This window comes from Orbicella franksi, chromosome 2, assembly GCF_964199315.1.
Source record: "Orbicella franksi chromosome 2, jaOrbFran1.1, whole genome shotgun sequence".
NCBI lineage: Eukaryota > Metazoa > Cnidaria > Anthozoa > Scleractinia > Merulinidae > Orbicella > Orbicella franksi.
In genome coordinates, this window is record NC_138146.1 from 12,938,630 (window position 1) to 12,960,912 (window position 22,283).

At 37.7% G+C, this 22,283-nt stretch overlaps 2 protein-coding genes across 2 annotated transcripts; both read right to left on the reverse strand.

Annotated features, from left to right (window-relative positions):
* Window positions 1-239: 239 nt before the first annotated feature.
* LOC145478019 (wolframin-like) lies at window positions 240-11,773 on the reverse strand. The gene is made up of 9 exons (XM_081455904.1): window positions 10,924-11,773; window positions 7,996-8,358; window positions 7,438-7,695; window positions 4,208-4,494; window positions 3,673-3,845; window positions 2,851-2,988; window positions 2,002-2,770; window positions 1,243-1,429; window positions 240-506 (listed from the first exon to the last, which is right to left on the reverse strand). Exons 2-9 carry the CDS (start codon window positions 8,335-8,337, stop codon window positions 300-302), a joined length of 2,361 nt encoding a protein of 786 aa, XP_081312030.1. The 5' UTR covers window positions 8,338-8,358; window positions 10,924-11,773; the 3' UTR covers window positions 240-299.
* A 68-nt stretch (window positions 11,774-11,841) lies between these two features.
* On the reverse strand, window positions 11,842-22,279 carry LOC145478021 (golgin subfamily A member 7-like). The gene is made up of 5 exons (XM_081455906.1): window positions 22,259-22,279; window positions 22,012-22,125; window positions 20,441-20,593; window positions 15,264-15,365; window positions 11,842-14,333 (listed from the first exon to the last, which is right to left on the reverse strand). The coding sequence occupies exons 1-5, from the start codon at window positions 22,271-22,273 to the stop codon at window positions 14,295-14,297; spliced, it is 423 nt and encodes a 140-aa protein (XP_081312032.1). The 5' UTR covers window positions 22,274-22,279; the 3' UTR covers window positions 11,842-14,294.
* Between the last annotated feature and the right edge of the window lie 4 nt (window positions 22,280-22,283).

The window sequence follows — 22,283 nt, forward strand, 5'->3', positions numbered from 1 at the left end:
CTCAAAAACCTAATGTCCTCAAACCCTGCGTAAAACACTCCGGCTGACTTACTTGTACAACTATTGTAATTGTTCCGACAATACTCCCATATATTTGGGAAAAAAGCTACGCCTGCAGAGGTTGTGAGAAGACACTTGTAAGTAATGGCTGCCGAGTAGAAACTGGTTCCACAACACCAGTGTTGATCTGAGAAATAAGAAATGAGATCTCCGCATACGAAATAGCGACGACCACGAGCTCAGTTAAAATGCCAAGGGAAAGAGGTTCCCGTCTCTGAATTCAGTTTCATAGTAACTCTTTAATCATCTTCCTCGTCTTCTTTTTCAATGACCAAAGGAGTCATAAAGAACTGAGCCATGAATCTGCCAGAGTCACGCAATCCTTCAAATATGTCGTCACGTCCAAGTCCAATCCGCGATTTGACCTTAACACCATCGATAAAGAGCTTCTTGGCAGTGACGCTAACGTAAGGTGGACCACTTTCTAGGCGACCTTGAAATGTGATCTGAAATAACACGATTACAGCAGAATCAGGAAAGTATCCCACAGGAATATATTAAATGTTCACGGGGAAGAAACTTGCTCTGGTCTATTTTAGGCAAATAAAATAATTTTCTACAATGTCAGCAAAATGGACAATCGGTTTTAAGTGGCAAGGACATTTCAGGCTGTTTGGGGATTGTACATTTTGGTGGAAGGGGGAACAATGGCCGGGAGGCCGGGAAAATAGGGGGCCGGACAGGAATGGGCTGGAAGCGGGAGTTCTAAGAGGGCGGGAAGTGTGAGAGAAATGCAAAACGTTAGAATACTTTCAAAAAACAGACTTCTGAGCAAATGACAATTCGCGCTTGGGCTAAATCACGGGCCTACTCTCTAAGTTAAATTGCGCAACTGAATAGCTTGGATGCGGATAAGTCTCCTAATTTACAGGCGACGGGAGCAGGACATACAAGGGCAGGAGTTGCGAGATAAAGGTACGGCAAGCGGGGGCTTCTGACCCCCGTCCCCCTCCCCTCCACTATTTGGATAAGTTTACTAAAATGGGAAAAAACTAGGAGAGGTGATCTCGTTTTTCATACAATCTAAAAGTTCCCTTTAGCTTTTGAAAAATGCAACATAAGAATTTCGATTGCATGATCATTAAGGTCTATTACTGAAGGTGCTATAGAAAGGAAGTGCTGTTTCAATTTACCATTTTACGGAATAAAAATAAGTACGAAATGCAAGAATAGTCCTTGAACCTGTGTATCCTTTCGTAATGTAATCATTGTGAGGTAGAAACGGTGCGTAACAGTCAGTTGAATCACTTCGCTGTTCTGCGACGCCGGATCCGCCATGTTCACCCCAACAGAAAAAGTGTATCTGTCGAAAGTTCTCAAGTGACACGGTCCTTTAGGTCTTGGCAACCAAGTGCTTTCTTTTGGAACCCTGGGAGAGAAAAAGAGTTGATCTTTTATGCATACATGTACATGTGTCCAGCGCTAGGTAACTGAGTGATTTGGCAATGTTGTCAGTTTGCTTAATTCATAAAGTTTCTGTTTTGCTTCCCGTTGATGCTGTCCAGACAGGGAAACAAAAGTTACGTTTTAATGCCGAAAACAAACTGAGCTAACACAGTGCAAACTTAACACAACCTTGACGGCTTCAGCCTTAAGAGCGCATGGAACACATCTGAGTAAGAATAGGAAACTAAACTTCAATATCTACAAAGATTTCCCTATACTGTACCCCTTCCCAGCTGTCCCTGCCATATGTCATGTTGTCTACAGCCGGTTTGTTCTCACTTGGACGCGCAATATACGACAGCAAAAGATCATCTGCTGGTAAGTTCTCATGTTCCTCAAGATCATCATTACTATCTAGCACCGCAAAAGTACTGGTACTGAAGACGATCAAAAGTAGTTGTAGAAATTGCATACTTGTCTGTGGCCATGATACTACGCTTCCGAAACAACGAATTTATTTGATAGGCGCTCATTGATATCCGGTCTCTTACTCACCTGCCAGTCAGACTGCTTTCCTCAGCTCCACCGAGGAGACACTTGATAGTGGGTCTTAGAAACACGGGCAGAAATGTCACCAGGTGTCGAAAACGATTTTCCACAGAGGTTAACTTGACATAAGTTACAGTCCCAGTCCAGTTGACCGATTCACCATAATATTCACTGCACTTTATCTGCACCGCTGCAATGTTTACACCATCACCTTCACTCGCCTTGCTCCCACATGTTTCATAATACTCTTCCCACGACAGGGGCTTGTGGAATCCATATATGGAGGGGACAAAATTGACGTAAATGATAGGGACCAAAAGGCAGAACACCACCAGGCCCGCGCCAATCATTAGCGGCTTCTTTTTTCGCTCCAGTTTCTCTCCATGAGGAATTTCCAGCTTGGAGTAATAGAATAGTGCCGAAGACACAGCAACAATGAGTGCTGTGACAGCGAGCTTCAGGGCAACATCAAGCGTTATAAACCACTGCAACAAATACGCCAGAGCAAGGCCGATGGTGAAGAAAAACAACAAGGGCAGTATGGTGATAAATATGACCCATCCCACCGTGGCACGTAGCAGACTGCTCCAGGAGGTGAAGTGGAAGAGCTCAGTGAACAACTGCCACCACAGCAAGCAGACTAAATGAGGGATAAGTACTTTATATATGCCGCGCCAAGAGTGACGGCCGGCCATGGTGATTAGTAGAACGAGGATGAGCACGTGAAGAAGGGATGGGAGGCTGATGTCTAATTCCAGTCCATAGGGGAGGGGTACTACAGGACAAAAGGGAGACAGTTAAGAAGATCAAAGTATTTCAAGACTGACAAGCAAACATTGTACATCAGGCACCTACCACTAAAAAGTGAATAGCATAGGATTCCCAAGCCTCGTACATTTTCTACGCTGCGTAACACAGTGGTCAATAGTTTGAGTAGAATTGTGTACAACGCATAGTCGTCATATTTTGAAGGTAATCCTCTGAAAGAAGAAACTGCAACATGCATGAGATGTGTTAATAAAAACAGAAACAATGAATTACCAGTTCTCTAGCATGGGCTGGCAGAGCTTGAGTGCCTGTTGCAAGCTACTGGCAGATCTATCAAAGCTGGATTTGGCAAACGAGAGAGAGAGCCAACAGAGAGTAGTCCCTGGACTCCTCCTGGTTGGGGTGGAATTGAAGGATAGCCACCCACTCTTACAAAATGGGTCTGTGCTGGTTATGGAATTATGGAAAAAGACTCCAACCTTACTGGAAGGTTTACTAGAGGCTTACTAGAGGCTTGCATCAAGAAAGAGTATTTGTGTGGGTGTTTGAGAGGGGCAGGTAATCATGTGTCATATAAAATGGGTGTGTGCTTTTTTTTCACTGAAAAGGCAAATCTGAGAAGATCAAACATTGACCTGATCGACGACAAAGCAAGACCTTTCTGGGGTGTCTTGTCAAAACCAAGCACTGATGCCTCACTTGCCTCACGTTCAAGCAACTAGTCCAGGGTGTCGACCAGGTGGTCCGCCATATTTGCATTCGGTGTATGACATTATGAGCCACTGCTGTCAGGTCACTCTTTGGAATGAGAGGGTCAAATGGAGTTTATTTGGTCTCAAATGTCCCAGTTGAGTACCGTTCAACTAGTAAAGTTCTGCTGTAATAAATGAATATTAACAAAAACATTACCTGTGAAAAATAGAGCCACCAAAGACATTTCAGAACATGGTATCCACTGTTTATCACAAAGTGGCAACACAGCCACTGTCACCAACAAAACAATGAAGAATGAAACATAAGGAGTTGTAGATTTCCACATGAATTTCCTTTCAGCTTCTTGCCCATCAAGCCTTGGATCAAATCTGTCAAAAGCAAAAAGAGTAAAAATGGTACGGCTTACAAGAGGTTTCCACATGATCAAGTCTGATGTGAGTTTACATTCAGTCAAATTATTGTGAGAATTGAGGGAGCAATAGGCTTGATTTCCACCACTCTCTTGCATCCGGTCTTTGAGCACAGGCTCGTTTCCCAAACAGTGGAGCCTGAAAATCCAGCCTAGGGGAGCAAGAGATGATTCAGAACATGAAGGGCATAAGATGGGTATAATATTATTATGATATTTTTGTTGGAGGTCATGATAAAAAAAAATGCACTGTCCAATCCAAGAAAAATGGCATATTAAATAACACTTAATGTAGAGTGTACTGTAAACACAGAGGCCTACTTTTTCATGAGTTGTGAAACACTTCTCAGCTGCCTCAAAGCTTCTCTTCCATAAAACATTTGAAGTGAAAACACAACCAGAGAAAGGAAAGAGATGTAGAAGATAACCAAAGGAACAAGGAACCAAAGGAAGTCTCCAGTCATATGGCTGTAGATGTACAGAAGGAGCAACATCTGAATTTGGGATGTTGGAATCAACGATTTCAAAAAGCTTGACCCTTTCTTTGAAATTCTCAGAAGGATGAAATGTTTGGCTGATTCCAGGGACTGCTGTGGAAATTTCATGATCTAATTGAAAGAAAGAAATTAAAATTTAAGTGAAATCATTTTTAAAAACACAACAACACTTTTCAGTTTTCGGAACATGTTTTGATGTTTCAAACATCATCATCAGCCATAATGAATATATAAGGTTTATAGAAAGATCATTATTATATATGTAACAGCCTATACAATGAACCTTTATAAATTTAAATTAATGTAAAATGCAAACTTATTTACACTAACCAATAAAAATTTTGAAAAGAACAATAGTGAAAAATCACTGAGCTGAAATAGATACATTTAACAGTGTAACAATAAATTGACATGCTCAACTTGTTTGTTGAGTTCTGGATTCAACCATTCAATATGAAAACTCTCCTTGATTTTAAGTTGTGAGAAAGTCTTAGCAAAATCAATAATTTTAAAACTGGAGGCATCACCATTGTCTCAACATTGCTCAGAACTATTGAGATGTTTAAAAACATGGGAATTTTTGTCCCGAAAAAGATGTTCATTAACACGTGTGTGAAAATGCCTATTGGTTTCACCAATATAATGAGCTCCACAGCTCGCACACGTAAACTGGTACACAACACATGATTTAAGAGACTCAGGAATAAAATCTTTAGGACTAAACATACTGCTAAGTTTGAAAGGAGAGAATAAAACTTTCACAATTAAATCCTTGCAATACTTATTAATAATAGATGAAATTTTCTTCCCTGTGTAGGTAGAATAAAAACCAATATATGGTAGTTTATAAAAATGGCATTTGGATGTGTCAGATGTTGCAGTATCTACATCCTGTTCTGTGGTTTTGATCTTTTTGAGATAACCCTTACCCGACTTGTCAATTAGCCAACTTGGAAACAAATTACGTTTCAAAATAACAGAAAGGTTTTTGATGTCATTTTGAAAGCCCTGAGTAGTGTTGTTAATTTTGTAGGCTCTGTCTATGAGAGTTTTCATTAAACCTAATTTGTACTTAAAGGGAGTAAAGCTAAAAAAAATTAGTTAGTAAACCAGTGTAAGTCTTCTTCCAAAAAACAGAAGTGACACAAGAACATTGATTGTCACTAGTGCTCTGCTTAGATAACAATACATCTGAAAATGGCAATTGACCTTTTTCCTCTGTTTCCATTGTGAACTTGATGTTAGGATGGCACATGTTGAGGTATTCAAAAAACATATTGGCATGTTCACTGTTTCTAAAACAGCAAATAATATCGTCTACATATCTGCAATAGTATAGTACTCTAGGACCGGTGTAATTATCTAACCAAAGCTTTTCATAATAACCCATAAAGAAATTGGCTAATACAGGGAATAGAGGTGAGCCCATAGCTACTCCATCTACTTGATCATAAAAGCAACCGTTGAATAAAAAATGGGTGTGACTTGTAGCAAATTTGAAAAGTTCCTTAAGTTGAAATTTGCTTAGTTTTAAGTCCGACTCAGTGCTACTATCAAAAATTGCATTAACAGCTAAATCAATGGTTTCAGACAAAGGTATATTAGTAAAAAGACTAGTAACATCATATGAAACCAAAAACATATCACTGAAATCTATGTCTTGAATTTCTCAAAAGTGAAATCAATGTTTAACTAATTACTTGAATGAACAAGGCAATATTGTAGAAGCTAGTATAATCTTTAACCAGTCCAGGAAGTGTCAATTTTGACAAATCCTAATTGATGTTCCCAAAGGTCAGTGAGTTTCCAACTCTTTTTCTCTACCCAGAAATAAAATGCAAAAAAAAAGTCTGGAAGTATGTTGTTGAGTGATTGTAATACATAGATTTAGCCAAGCCTAAAAGCAGAGCTCCTGGTTACAATAAGTTAACCTGGCTTGAGCCTGCGATCCAGTTGAAAACCTGTACCTGGACAGTGGCCCACTACCAAAAAACATGAGACCAGGATGCACTCTAAACATGAGCCCACTATATGGTCACGTGATACTGGCCAGCAGATACCTTGTTTTGACAGGTGCCAATAACATGGAGGCCCAATATCAAAGATGTACATTGTAAAATCCACCCCTCCTGATCTCTAAGGGAAATGATTAGGCCTTGGGAACTAGCTGGTTGTTGCAGAGTGACATTTCACATTGATTTACATGATGTACAGATGGATGAATGTATGTGCAGACAATCACGTGACAACCAAAAACTTTTAACTTGATGGGTTACCAAATTTTCTAAGCAATGAGTCTCTGCTCACATGCCTCCGGCGTGCAAGAGCCCCACTGTAAGTGAGTATAACAGAACAGTTCATGGTGGAAGCTGGAATAAAACTGCCCAAGCATAAAACAAACTGGATCCTCTTCACCTAAACCTGAGATTAATCTACAGTACTGGCCATGGACAGCTACAAATAACCAAACAAAGCTTACAAGTTCTCACTGCTGGAACACCAACTAGAACTATGATAATTTATTGAATCAAAAATGAGATTTTTGTAACACGCACTAATTATAAACATAAATGTCAGTAATATGCAGTAAACAAAGGAAGGTTGACTTTTGGAAAAATCGAGACATGAGTGTTCTATTCTGATCTAGTCATGAACCACATGTAAATGTACTTAGTATGATCCAATATATGTATAACATTTACAAAGGCATGTGATGAGGTTTAAATTGGTTTTGGTTTAAAACTTTATAAACTACAGGACATAGAAAAATAATAAAGCACCTGGTTCAAAAAATACCAAACTAAAAACAAATATTAAATACATTAATTTAAACCACAACTTACTTGTGAAAAATATTTGCAGATAACTATATATTTCGTTCAACCCCTATTAAATGGCCCACCTGTGGAGGAATGAATAGTGGCTGCTTAAAAGGGGTTGGCCACTTAATAGAGGTAAAAACAATAGAAAAGCCCCCATAAGGACTTTGATGACTGGCCGCCTATTGGGGATGGCTGTTTAATTGCTGGCTGCTTAATTGGGGTTCAACTGTACCTTCTCTATGGGAGAAGCCTTTTCATATTTTTCCATATCTTCTTTACTGAGCACAGTAACAACCTCTGGAACGTCACCCTTAGCATATGCCAGAACTGTGTCCTTCAGCTCACCAAGAGTGAACTCATCTTGTCTGCCAACTGTCAATGCATTTGTCAGCAAGCTCATAAGGTCCAGTTCTTGTCTCATCTGTTGTTGGTCTTTCTTTTCTTTTTCTGAAGAACTGGTAATGTCACCCTCAGTATCTTGTTCTTTTTCCTAATTAAGTGAAATGCGAAACATGCAATAACGTACAGCATGTAAAATTATTATTGCTTGAAGTGCACCCTAAAAGACACTTTGACATCTAAAAATTGTGGCATTTTGTCATCAACACCCTAAGTGAGATCAGAATTCTTGATTTGTACCCCTAAGCGAGACGACAGGCAATTCCCCAGTCTTTTTATGTACATGTAGGAGTCCCTCCTCCCTGGGATTCATGGGTTGCAGAATGAACAAATGCAGGCACATACAAGCTATAAATATTATTATGCTTCTGGCGACATTCTTCAATCTCACCTTAAGTTTTCCTTCTGCCTTTTTCAGAGCTTCATTGATATCTTGAAGAGCAACCTTGTCTTCACCATCTTTCCTCATGGAATGGTAAATATCTTCCACAGCATGTTGAAGTCTCTTTTCCTCTTCAGAAGTCTCTATACACCATTTTACTTCATCTTCATTCTCTGATGTGACACCTTCTCCACCTGCTAGGCATTTAGCCAGAATGGTTGTGGCCTCCTGGTTTCCTTGTTTAGAAATGTCAATTAATATTCTCACTGCTTCTTCTTTCTTTTCCAAATCTGACATTTGTAATAGCTCTTTTGCCTGCAATATCTGCTCTTCCATATTGACAGTGTACATTTCAACAGTTTTTTTTCAAGTCTGTTTTTGAAAAAGAAGGTAAAAGATTAGATCAGTCAAATGGTTCTCTCTGAACTTGGGAAAGTGTGATTTTCTGCTGTTTTGCCAAATTAAAGGTTGTCCTGCAGAAGTGTCAAAGCATACTTGGCAGTTTGGCATGAGATATTATGGGTAGTGGCAGTTTTTTATTTCTTTGCAATTCATGAAGGTTTAATGCAGAATAAAGAAATATATACCGGTATTTTTGTTTTCCTCTTGGTTTGCACTCAGCAAACCACCTGACTGCCCATAAAACAAGTCAGAGGCATGGTCAGAACTCACGGTTAGTGTGCTACACTCAGGATTGAGCAGTCTGGGAACTTTGAGTCCTGATTTGTGACATCAAGTTGTGTTCTTAGGCAAGACACTCAATCCTCACCTCTCTCCACTCAGTTGTATAAATGGGTACTGGGAAGTTGGAGATATCAGCGTAACTAACTGAATATCAATGACAAAAACTTGGGACAAGCTCTGTTCTGATGGCCACTTGGCCACTTGGCTCGTATATGCAGACTCTACCTCTTACCAATTACCTATAAATTATGTACCCCCTTACCATTGTCACATTCCCTTTGACTACAACCTTTCTGAAAATGGCTACATCACTGCAGTGTTGGGTGTTTTAGGAGGTCATACTGTTGCTATGATAACCTATTGTGTCACGAAAATGATACCAACGTGTTCACCAATGATTGGGCAGTTTTTTGATACCATGATTGTAGCATCAAGTGATAAAGAGTGGTTAGAACAACCCATCAAAATCTAAGTGCTGGAAACTGTTTTGAGCCACCTTAAGGACCATAACCCATAACACCTGTTACGGCTGAGTTAATCCTTGATGAGGCCTTGATGTTATGGGCAAAATTGGCTGTTGTTGGTACAATTCATCCACAAAGTAACAAGTTTGCTACAGGATGGTGTAAAGACCACTGCAATGGGTGACTCAAATCTTAACAACAGCTGTAATATACATATAGGTTTCCACTCAAGGGTTTGTAACTCCGAATTTGAAAGGCTGCCATATATTAAAGGGATAGTTTCACAGTTTGACACTGACACACGTGCAAGCTAGCTGTGATGTAGCCCCACCAATTCCATAGTTTATAGACCAATCAAATGCGAGTACGTAACTCGTTTGTCTGATCCAAAATAAACAGCTCGGCCTGAATAACATAAGTTTGATGTTCAATTCTTAATTCAACACTTTAATGGCCTAAATCCGTCTACATCTTCTGTAAAATTTGGACACCAGTAATTTTGCTAGCCTTTATGTAGCTGTGTAAGCAACTCAAAGGCTATCTGATGCATCATGCTTTTACAAAATAAAATCATAGTCTGTGATTCTGCAAATAAATCTTGTTGGTATGAAAATAAAAAATTATGTACTTATTATGCATGGAGTCAGAACATGAAGGGATTTCTAATGAGAAATCTCACCTATATTGTCAGGTTTTAATGACTGACTGTAAAATTTTCAAGAAAATTTCCCGTATTAGAGTCATTTGCATGCTTTCCATTGATTGATTGATTGATTGATTTGATTATCAACAATGAAATTGAATGATTAACATTGTAGCTTGCGCATCTGCAACCCGTGAAACCCTCCCTTGGGACGAGTTGTCAATTATCTACTGTCAAAAACTTACCACATTATGGTAACATAAAAAGATACACGGTCAGTGTAAGGCTCAGTTTAGATGTCATGCTTCTGCCATGCTGAACTAAATTGCAATTTGGTTCGACAGTAGCACGGCAGGAAATCAACTCTGATTCAGACGTTGTGCCAGAGTTGAATCAAATCCAGGGTTTACTGAGGCCTCGTAACAATTCTCCTTCTAACTCCCCGAGTGAACGAAATCTCGCCAAAACACATTGTGAAGTTAGTTTGGCGCGACAGAAGCATGATGTTTGAATCGCCGCTGTGGCAGAGTCGTGTAGCACTGCAGAGCTTGTCGAACTTAATTCAAAAGTTTGATTCAGACGCCGTGCTTCTGCCGTGCTTTTGTCAAACTTAATTTCTGAATTTAGTTCGGCACGACAGAAGCACGACGTCTGAACTGGGCCTATTTAAACGTAGACTGCAGGTCTAGACTTGGAGTTAAGAAATTATGTAGACGGAGGGTGAAATGCTGACTGCATATTGGTTCTCTGAGTCAGAAGTAAAAACGTGAAAGGCGGGGGGTGGTTAAGCAAAAGACGTTCAGTTCAGCCGGAAACTCAAGGAGAACGACAGACGAGAAAGAGGAAGAGAAGAGAAAGAGAAACAACATCATAACAACATCTGCGAACGCTAGTTTGCATGTAAACTGTTTATTTTACTCAATTAAGATTTATTACCACTAATTTTACTAAGCCACATTGTAAGCTTATATCAGTGTACCTACAGTAGAAACTATTATCAAAACGACAATAACAAGTTGGTTAAAATGTCTGGTCATCTGACTTCCTCGAGCGTCCGTCACATTTGTTTCATGAAGAACTCTCCATGTTCATGCAGAAAGAAAACACGTCTTAAAAGAAAACTGACAGAAAAAGGCTATAACTAACCTTGCAAGTAGCTTCCTTGTGAACTCAATTGCAACGACCTAAGATCAAGTGTGCTGCTTTTCAGCCCAGAAAGAAATGCAAATTCACTTCCGCCATGTTTATCGTCCCCAGACGCACGTCACAATGCCACAACTTCCCGCTTGGGTTGGTTGGAGGAGGACGGGGGAGAGGACGGGGTGCTAGTCGTACCTACCTCTTAGGGTGTTCAGTCTCAAAGGGTCCACAGCAGGAGCTTTGGCAGTACCTTTTATGGTATTGAGCCGAAAGACTGAAAACATTTCAAGTCACACCCACAAAACAGGATCTTGGTACCTCTTGGGGTTCTTTTCAAATTTTCAATGAGCACTGCTGTCCTTTCTATATGGGAGTCTTCCCCGTGTTTAAGTTGTCACGTATTAAGTAAAAATATGTGACATCAACAAAATTTTTTTGACAATGAAACAGAGATTATAATACTTTAACCCTTGACAGCATTCATTTTAAGACACTACCAAGGAAAATAATTGTTTTTCTTTGACAATTCGGCTGCCCTGAGTTTCAGGCTTTTCGAAGGTAATAAAGTTGGGAAGTTGGGGACGCGAGGATAAGATGTATGGGTTATTGACCAAGTGTGAGGTCAAGATGGCTGGATATTGGCCAAGTTCTTTTTTTGCGTGTTTATGGACCGAGACGGAGTTGAGGTCCATAAACTCGCAAAAAAAGAACGAGGCCAATATCCAGCCATCTTGACCGAACAAGCTTGGTCAATAAAGGATTTATTATATGGTTTTCGCAGAAATTTTTCTTGCGGGACACGGCGGGTAGTCCCGAGCGGGCAAGATAGCTCCATCTTGCCCGCTCGGGTAGCCAATCACAGCGCAGGATTTGATTCATCTTGCCCGCTCACGGAGCTAGCCATATAACAAAATGCAGAATGAATACCTGTAACACTGGAAAAATTGATTTTATTTGTTACTGACATATAATTATGTGTACATCGGCTTCAATGATGAAAAACAGTAGGTCATTTACTACTATGGTCAAATGGAAAATTAATCTTAAATGTTTCTTACACATTTTGTTTGGCTCATTCTTATTACTCTTCAACGTTCAATGCATGCAAAAGACCTAAATCTTGTAAAATGATCAGCTGTTACATAATTCTCCACTTGAATTACTGACAATGATCAACATACCAATCCTTTCATCCCAAGCCCATGTAAATTTGAACCTTGAACAACTGTCTGTTTGTGGGCTGAATTTCTAAAACGTCTTCACTGACAGCTTAGCTTGTATCAGTAGCGTTTGCTAAATGCCATATAGTACATGAAAGTTGAATCATCAAAAGAAAATAAACGTAACTAGTATTTTCTAATCAAAGGCATTAAGCTCCTACAATATGGCAGAAAAAGAAACAGTTCCTTATACCCTTGTTGCTCTTAGTTATTTGGCATTCCACTACTGACAGCTTAGAGTTTGTTTTTTTTAGCAGAAATATTTTTGGTTGTAGTGTCTTCATTTGAAAACTGTATAATTAAGTGGACATGGGGGCATTCCCTGAGCATGTCTGCTTAATACAGATTTGACTGCATGATCGTGAAATCACATACACTGCTTATCATTTGGGGTTGAAGCTAAATACTATGCATCATACCAATCCAATTTTCCATGAGAAACCAATCTCTATTTTCAGGCCAGAATAAAGATGATTATTGCCTGATGTGGTACTTACATGTACAAAGGCATTCAATAGACAAATATCTTCCATGTTGCCTAAAATGATACATCACAGATGATGTTAAAATGTGGTAAGAATGTACCACAGATGCATAGCAACATGGAATCTACAGACTACTTGTTTTATATAGTAAAGAAACAAAAAAGAGAATCCATGATGTCATCTGTGGGTCTGTCCTCCAAAGCACCATAAGTGGAAACCAATCAAAATGTGGGAATAATTTGACTTACTCTAATATTCCTGGTTTTAATCCAATGTTCAACATTCCTTGACTAATTCAATACGGTATTTAATATTCCTTGACAATTTAAGCCAGTATCAATATTGTAAAGTATTCACAAATACACTTCAAGCCCTGACAATTAGTATGGTATAAATAACACCTCCCATGGGTCTGAAAATGCCTGTGACTTAATTTTATTGCATTACACATTCTCTTTCTCCTAAAAGCAAAGTAATATACAAATTTCACAACTCGCTAACTATTCTATCAAATTTGTATAAACAAAATAACACTTATACAAAATTAATATTTTGGCATTCTATATGTACAGTGCAACTCATAACTAAAACCCAGATGATCCAAGGAATAAGCCATGAAAAATAATTAATTAAATAATGGATGCTCCCTCAACTGATGGCTAAAATGATCCAGAAATTATATCCGCAAGAACTAAATACAAAAGAATGTCTAAATTTTGAAATTTACCATTGATAGTTTTTTTTAGTCTGTATTTACTTACCAAGTTATATAGAACAGATGATTTTGGACACCACACTTTATCAGTAAATTAATATACACCGTATCATAAGGAGAACAGTGACCATATTGGAATTTCACTAACAGACTTAGTTAAAGGAGAAAAAGTTTGAATAAATTTAATGAGATTTCCAATAATCATAGTTTATATGGAAGGAGATTTGTTTTCAACCAGCAGGTGATTGCCTTGCACATGCACATTTGAATCATGGCCTTGTAGATTTGACCTGGTGGTTTCTCTTTGAGTAGTATTGCTGCTTTTTTGCCCTCAGTTTGTCCCCACCCACCACCTCTTGGTTCCTGGGAGGTCCTGTGTTCAGATATTAAAGTTCTCTTTGTCATATTTATTCCCCACTGAGAGATCAGTGTGACAGATGCTGGGGGAGGGGGGATCAGCTTGTGGGAGGCTGCCATTGTTACCCCTTTACTCGCATTTTGTCCACATTCACTAGCTCATTGCCTGCATTGCTTCCAATTGGAACCTACTCTCCATTTGAAATATATTGCTTATCAACTTGACTTAGCCCTTCAATTCTAATTGGAATAAGGGGTATCAAAGATCTGAAAAAACAGTCACAGATGTAACCTATTTTGGCCAACAAAATTAAAGCAAAATATTTAATCGCAAATTAGGATAAATATTATTGTCTGATTTGATTTTCTTTATATATAATTAATGACTTGACAAGGAGAGTGTTTTTTTTAACTATATGTTTTAAACAGAAAGCTTACTACATATTTTAATTATGAGGAGCTTTATAGCAGGCATGCTGGAATATAACCAACAGACTTATTTCAGATTCTGTGCTACTCTTGGTAGTCCCTGGGAGTAGCAGAATTCAGTGCCACACTGAATCAATTTATGTACAAAGGACTGGAGACAGATTTCATTGGTCACCTCTGATCTAATGGGTTAACCACCACAATTTCAATCTGAAGAAATGCGTCAAGGAAAATATACATCATTCATTGCCACTGACAATAAAACAGGTCAAAACAAACCTTGTAACATTACTAAGAAAATAAACACCAATTACGTACATCTAAATTTCAGGAAAATATACTGCTGAAACAAGGCATCCTTGACTATGAACCAGAAGTCTGCCAGCGTCAAAAATCACCCTGTTATGTTTCACCCAGTGGTTTAATAAAAGATAATCACATGATGGCAAGTTCTTTGCTTAGTGGAATAAAGCCATTCCCAGCCAGCCATTAAGTATACAACCACAGTATAGCAGGCAGAAAGTTTTTGATGGGTTTTTGATAAGTTGGCTAACGATATACAGTAGTCTGATAGACAGCTACTTATTAAAGCAAAGTCTCATATTTTCAAGCAGGAAAAAGCAGCAGAAATCTGCCTGTTTCTGCCTTCTACAGTACTTGTACTCAAAACCCTGGCATGGATGGCATATCAAAAATAATAATTATTGAAAATTGAAACATTCATGGGGGAATTTTTTCTGGATTTTGGATAAGATAATGATAAAGCTTAGTTTCAAATTCTCATGTATATTCAGCTAAAGGAATTGTTTACAAAACTAAACCCTGCCCAGTATTACAAAGTACCTTCCCCAGTCCCATTTTGGAGCTGCATAAACCTTCTAAGACAAAAAAAGATAAGATTAACACCTTGGTAACAATTTCCCCTTGAACAGAAGCAGCAACTCAAAATTTAAAACATTTTCCATCAGGGAAATATATAGGGATAACTGAGAAATTTTCCAGGGAAATGGCAATTTTTTAATTTAAAACTTTCATTGAAAAATGGTTGAAGCTTTACTTTTATATTGAGATCCATGTTTTGATATGTTTGAAAACTGCAATGTTCATTATAGTTATATGTGCACGCAACTTAAAGGATACAACTCGAAGTCCTCTGTCCATGGGGTTAGTAATCATCAGTCCCCTTGGAACAAAGACACTCTGGTTCTGTTCATTTATATATTCTGCTAGCCTTTTTAGACACTGCAATAGAGCAGAAAAAGTCATTTTTAGGGCTAAATATTGAAGAATAGAATAGTTACTAAACACATACATGAAATAATAGTTACGAAGTAACAATTGTACCATAATAATTGCAAAAAAATTAGGACGATTTCAATTTCGGACAAAAGGTGTCCGAAATTCAAACTGTCTGAAATTTTTAAGTGTCCGAAATTTTAAGCGTCTGAAATATTCACAGTACAGTAAGCTCTTAGTTTCCTTTATGGAGTAAACTCTAGATGAGACACTGCTTGAGATTTGTAACCCCTTGATGTTTTTTTTATATTATTATTTTTTCCACATTTTTATTACTTTTGCTCACACACACACACAAAAAATTTTTTTGCAAACACATAACTTTCATTAAAACTGTCCTACTAAAATAAGCGTAATACTTTACATGTAAGTAACTTATATTACTACAAAAATACCAACAACAACATAGGTAATTACAGTAACACTAGCACTAGTTACCTTTTATTTTTTTGCAAATCTTAACATATATTCTAAGTGTTTTAATTTACAGTATTTCCCTTCAGTTATTGTTATTTAACATCTACATAGAGGAAGAGAAATAAGGAGAAGAAGAGGAACTTTGCATTGTAAAACATTAATTAATCTTTTCGATTTTATACTTGTATTTTATTTTATTGATAAAATCAATGATCTGTAGTGGTGGTGAGCTATTTTGGAGCTTACATTTATAAATATGATAGTGCAAGAAGAGAAGAGTATAATTCAATTTCTTTGTTCGTGTGTTTGATGCAGAGAAAAAGCCAAAGAGAACATCTTCATCATTTAGAATTAAATTAGAGCTATTATTTACATTAAACCATTGTAATACTTCTTGAGTAAAAGATTTTGTGAACTGGCACTCAATAAAGGTATGATCTATGGAGTCTGATTCCCCATAATAAACCCAATTGCTATCTGGTTTGATGTTAAATCGGAACAGTTCCTTCTTTGTGACAACAACTCTGTGAATGAATTTGACGTGGAATTCTCTTAACTTGTTTTCCTTGAATACTTTTCGAACTGATCTAAATATCTTTCCCCAATTTGCTTTGCCTTCTGTAACAGCTTTGTTCCATTGGGCCTGCATGCTGATCATTATATTTCTAATGAACAATTAGCCAATGGAAGTCTTTTGACTTTGCCTTAAGCAAATTTATATTTACATTTTCAGTTAGAGGGAAGGATTCGGGGTCCTCATGACTAATACTTTCAGATGTTAAACCCTTGAATTTTACTTTTGTCAGGAGGTGACCTGGAATAGCAGAAAAAACTTGCTAATAGTGAAGGAAGGAAGTTTTCTTCCACGAATATTTGTGCTGAGAGACTGGAAAGGGGAGGACTTCACAGTTCTCATCTAAATCCCTTGACACAAATTGTGTTATTTTCTTGTCCATGAATCTGTGAAACCATGAGGGTGCAGTAAAAGTATAATTTTCACAGATGCTGCTTCAGTCTAGTTTGTGCTTTGTAGGCAGAAACTTATTTTAGCTATGTTTGAACAGAGTCTCCGAAATTTTTGTCTGACATAAGATAAAAAGTGTCTGAAAAAACAACTGAAATTAAACCTCCAAAGTCCTTTGTATGTAATGTATTAGGTCAAGGGTCACAGGGCTGTCATTATGTTGAGTCGCCTGTACCCTTGTTCTCCACACTGTAGCAAACTTGTTACCAGTACTCTGTGGGTGAATTCTTTCAACAACAGGCAATTTCACTTGTAACATCAAGGGAAAATCAAGCATACTCAGCTGTAACAGGTGTTAAGGGTTACAGCTCTTAATGACAGCCCTGAAGGGATATACATGTATGTAGCCTGCGAACGCAGACATATTTCCCGCTGTCGCTTGTCTCCACCGAAAATTACATCTGCCAACCCGAGACAGGAAACGATTTCTGTCACATAGGAATTTTAAGCCAATCACAGTTTAGCTCAAGTAGCCCCAGAACTAATGCGAAGTATTCGTTGCGAGGAGCACTTGAGTTTCATTCTATCATGGAATCTGATTGGTCACAGAGAAACAAAAGTCATTATGTCACAGAAATCATTTCCTGGCTTGGGTTTGCAGATGTTGTTTTCGGCAGAGACAAGTGACAACCGGAAATATGTCTGCGTTCGCAGGCTAGGATATATGGGTCGCCATTTGTAAATTTATTATTTTGACCGAATTCATGCCATTTTCCTCTTTCTAGATAATTGAAAATGCCAGAAAATTTGTTATAAATAAGACACAAGAACTTGTCCGTTGATATGTAAATAATTATACTAGGTACATCCTGATTTATAAATAATCTTTTACAATAGAGTTATTATATATAAACAATAAACTAAACAACTTCAATTATTTATAAATCAGGCCATCTCTAAAATAGTTATTTATTTATAAATAATGAACTTCACTGAATGTGTAAATTCATTATTTACAAATAGTGAAGTTTCCTCTCGTGGAGTGTAAATTTATTAATTATAAATAATGAACTTCACTGAGTGAGTAAATTCATAACTTAGAAATAAGGAAGTTTCATCTCACCGAGTGTAAACTTAAAACATTGACGTCAGTTTTAATGTGTCTGTCCTCTTATTGATGATAAATTGCGTCATAACATTGTCAAAGTGACTGCGGAACCACTCGGTGACAGCTACTTTGTTAATGTTATGATGAAATTCATAATCAATAACAGGCCAGACATGTGAAAAACTGACGTCAATTTTTTAAACTGAAATGTACTGGTCCACTGGGCAACTGGATTTCAGATTTTTTTTTCCTGCCCTGTTTTAGGCCATTAGAGGAAGTACCCCCGCCCCCTTCCTGAGGTAACACAAGGATTTTAAATAATGAAGAGGGGTCGTTTGTTACCCATAACCTTGAAGACCTGGTATTCGTATTTCACGTGTGGCTAATTTTTGTAATAATTTTTCTCAAACTTACCCAAAGTGGATAGAGAGAATCATAAAGGCAAAATGCAGACAACTGAATAATTAAAAATTGAACAATAGAGTGTGTTCATTGTCACCCCCCCAAAAACAAGAAGATCCGTTAGATCTTAAAACCGCGCTTTTAAAATTTAACTGTTTTCTTAGCACTACAGTCGCAACGCAGTGCACATTCAAAAGTAATCCTTGATGATTCATTGATTACTGTAGACATCACATCACTTGATCAACACAGACTGTACTATTGCACCATCAGTCGTAGCCGTTGTGAAATCTCCGATGACGTAATAGTGTTAATCTGGAACTTTCTTTGGGATATGTATGGGCATGAAGATACGAACACTATTAACAACAGCTTTCTTTCTTAAAAGTCAAGTTTAAATTTAATTTTTTCCTTGAGTAAAGGGCTAGCAAAGAAGTCACACGAGTCACATAATTCAAGAATTGCGTTATCGACGGCTATCTTTAGTACGGTGGTTATTTCCCTACCAATGACGTAATCATTGCATGTCCTGACATGTTCTTTGCTTGGCTTGCAAATATTTTATTTTCCTTCCGATCTATGAACTCGCTGCGGTGAAACAGCCAAAGAATTTACTTCATTTGCCTAAAACCACAAGAAATACTCGCAAACTTGCAAATAAATTGATGACTGTCGCTTCTGGCGAAATAAACTTCCAAAGTAAACACGATCTTATTAGTCACGTAGCGAAAGTGAAAGCTGCAACGTCAACGCATTCCATGGCTGACGTAATACCTTTTTTTAGCGTATTTATTATTCTCTTTGAATCCAACGCTTCGATAAAACCAAAAGAAAATATATTTTACCCACAACAAAGGAAACAATATCCGTAAAATTATCCGTGTATTAATGTTTTAACAGCTTCTGGCGGAAAAAACATCACACGTTGCGTGACTCGGAATTTGGCCGGGCGGAGGTCTGCGTCTGGTGACCGACAAAAAAAAAAATAAATAAACCACGGGTAAACCTAGAACCGCGCTCGGCCCATGGCCGCGCGGTTAATAAAAAAACTGTTTAGTGGATAAGGTCAAGAAATTGTGATATTATAGATGATAAATAAAGAAGACAGTTCTCCAAGTTTAGGGTGTATGCATTGTCCCAAAGTTGAGACATTTGTCGAAATGTTCCGCGTAAAATTATAGCGCCTAGTATGGAGCCACCATGTTGGTGGACCTCCTTAGTCCTCCAATATAGCAGCCAGAAAATAGTGTAAACATCTGGAGCTTACTTAAGTGGTTTCACAGTGAACTTTGACAATGTTATGACAAAATTTATCATCAATAAGAGGACAGACACAAAAAAACTGATATCTATTTGTTTTTTACAATAACAAGACCCCAAAATGGTCAAATGCCAGGAATAAATGAGGGGAAAGGACACCGTAAACTTGCCGTAAACAAAGATAAGTGAATTTTATTCAAAATGGTGTGAACATTGTCAATAGCTTTTCTCGCTTTTTGATTAGCTACATAAAAAAGTCTATAAAATCTCATTGGTTAAAAAGTTGACAGTTTGACAGCTGAAAGTTGAACTTGAAAGCTTGCATAAATTAAAATTTTATCAGTCTGTACTCTTATTTATGATAAAAATGAGCCAATCAGTGTGCGATAAATTAGACAGTTATGGTAAAATTATTATTTATATATAATGAACTTCACTGAGTGTGTAAATTCATCATTTAGTTGTGAAATTTAAGCCTGAAAAAAAATTCAGGCCTGAACGGGACTCGAACCCATGACCTCTGCGATAACAGTGCAGTCCTCTACCAACTGAGTTATCAAGCCAACTGGGAGCTGGTCACATTGTTAGTTTGTAATATAACCGTAGATGATTAAGAATACAAGTGAACATATGAAAGATCATATATTTGAACTGCAGGGAAAGATATGAAGACATGATTGATCATTGCAGTTACAAACACAACTTAAGCAGCTGTGAAATTTAAGCCTGAGAAAAAAAAAACTCAGGCCCGAAAGGGAAATCTTTGAACCCATGGTCTCTGCGATAGTGGTGCAGTGCTCTACCAACTGAGCTATCAAGCCATCTGGGAACTGGTCAAAACTAACAATGAATTAAATATGTTGATCTTACCTTGTTATACTGAGTCTGCATACACATGAAAATCAGATAAGCTGTGACACAACCCAAGCAGCCTTCAAGATATGTGCGAGGACCAACTCTCTCAGCTTCATCAAAGATTCCATTGATGTGGTTTACTGTTTGCTCAAACTGACTACGCTCAAGCTTAAACAACAAATACATATCTTAGATCAGAGTTGATCCTTTAGAAATTACATGCTTCAGTAGCTTGCGAGTTCAACCAAAATGTATAATCAATCTGCAGTCAACTATGTTAGTGGATGTCACAGGTTCAGAGTAATGAAGTTTACTTAAACAAAATTCATCCAAAGGTTATGATTTTGATTTCAAACTAATTTGCTTGCTTGTTTTTTTGTCATGCTCAGGTGGTTGTCATCATGATTATACATGTAACTAGTAGCTGACATGGCAGTGTTGATCCAAACATTAAACTGGTTTTTGAACTTGTTAGTGCTACTGTAATTCTTCAAAATCATACAGCAAATGTTGTGGTTCATTATTGCCCTAAAATATTGTTTCAAGGTTCAAGATTACAACAGAATTCTCCTAACTTGAGTTTTTAAACACCACTTCCAGAATATACCTATATCCATTCTATGGAAGGTCACTGAGAAGGAGTTGGATATTTGCAAGCATGGCTGAGGGGTTGAGCAAAGCTCTGCCATTAAACAACTACTGACCAACCAGTGGACAGAATGAGACTTGCATCTACCACTTCCACACTTCAGGTCTGGCCAAACCACTCCACCATGCTTGCATCATAGTGCAAGGCTCTCATTTGTGACAATCAAAGGGTTAATAGCTAACAAATGTAAAGGTAATCAAGTGTTTCCATGTTCACTGTCTTTGTTACAATTAAAAATGAAAACAATCAACTAACAGAATAAATTATAGGAGAGAAAGCTTTTCTTATTCCAAGGGCACATTCTATACAAGAAAAAAAATTCAGATTGAATTTCCAAAAATATCCTGTGAAAAGTTGAACAGCATTTTCCAGTTTCCCGAAAAGAGGATGACTTTGCAAAGTATATCAAAATTTCGTTCCGGGAATATCTGTCCCATTTGACTTTCCTCCTGAATTTTCTGGAATTTTCGGTTGAATGGTTCTCTTTCCATTGGTCCCTGTTTCCATATTTTTTTGTTTTAATGGAAAGCTCCCTCAATTTTTCTTTCTTAAAAGACTCTTTCAGAAGATCACTGTTTACATAAGTGGGTAAACATACATGTAATCTAGCCAGGTTCATACATATAAACCATTGGCTTTAAAATTAAACCTTGTTTTCCTTACAAAGTTTCAAGAGAACGACCTTAACACAGAGAAAACGTGTTCTCAATTAGCTTTGGATACAAAACAGTTGTAGTCTCGGCCTGGATTTAACATTAAAATCCCAAAACGAATGATCGATTGTAAAAATTATTGCAAAGGCGCGCGATCGATCGATCGATCAATAGTTTTGCAGACAATCATTAAAAAATACCGTACCAAGAGGAACCCTATCTCTTGGCCACGATTTTTTGTTACGAACAAACGCTATAGCGGAAAAGGAATTGATAAAACCCACCTTTCCTTCTAATTCGGGTGGGAACTTGTTTTGAAAGCGACACGCGGTTCCACGCGAGTAATCCCTTTGGACGAAAACTTTGACATTTCGTCTCGAAGCATCATCACTCTGAACCTAGAAAGTATAAATAAACCATTCGTTTGGACAAGAAATAACACAAATAACTATTGCAACGGAGGATGTTATTCCTTTCAAATATTCGGGGCCAAAACAGATAAAGGAACGGTAATAAAGGTCACAGCCCAACCTGCGCGGCCGCCATATTGACTTCT

Bases quoted from the DNA above. Each gene is read 5' to 3' on its own strand.
- LOC145478019 (XM_081455904.1), bottom strand. From the start codon at position 8,337: ATGTACACTGTCAATATGGAAGAGCAGATATTGCAGGCAAAAGAGCTA. The intron at 1,430-2,001 runs GTGAGTAAGAGA...TTTCTCTCCCAG, and splicing joins GAAAGCAGTCTGACTGGCAG to GGTTCCAAAAGAAAGCACTT. The intron at 507-1,242 runs GTTCAAGGACTA...GTGTTATTTCAG, and splicing joins CATTACGAAAGGATACACAG to ATCACATTTCAAGGTCGCCT.
- LOC145478021 (XM_081455906.1), bottom strand. The intron at 15,366-20,440 runs GTAAGATCAACA...GCTCTATTGCAG, and splicing joins TGCAGACTCAGTATAACAAG to TGTCTAAAAAGGCTAGCAGA. The intron at 14,334-15,263 runs GTATCCTTTAAG...GCATTTCTTCAG, and splicing joins TGGACAGAGGACTTCGAGTT to ATTGAAATTGTGGTGGTTAA.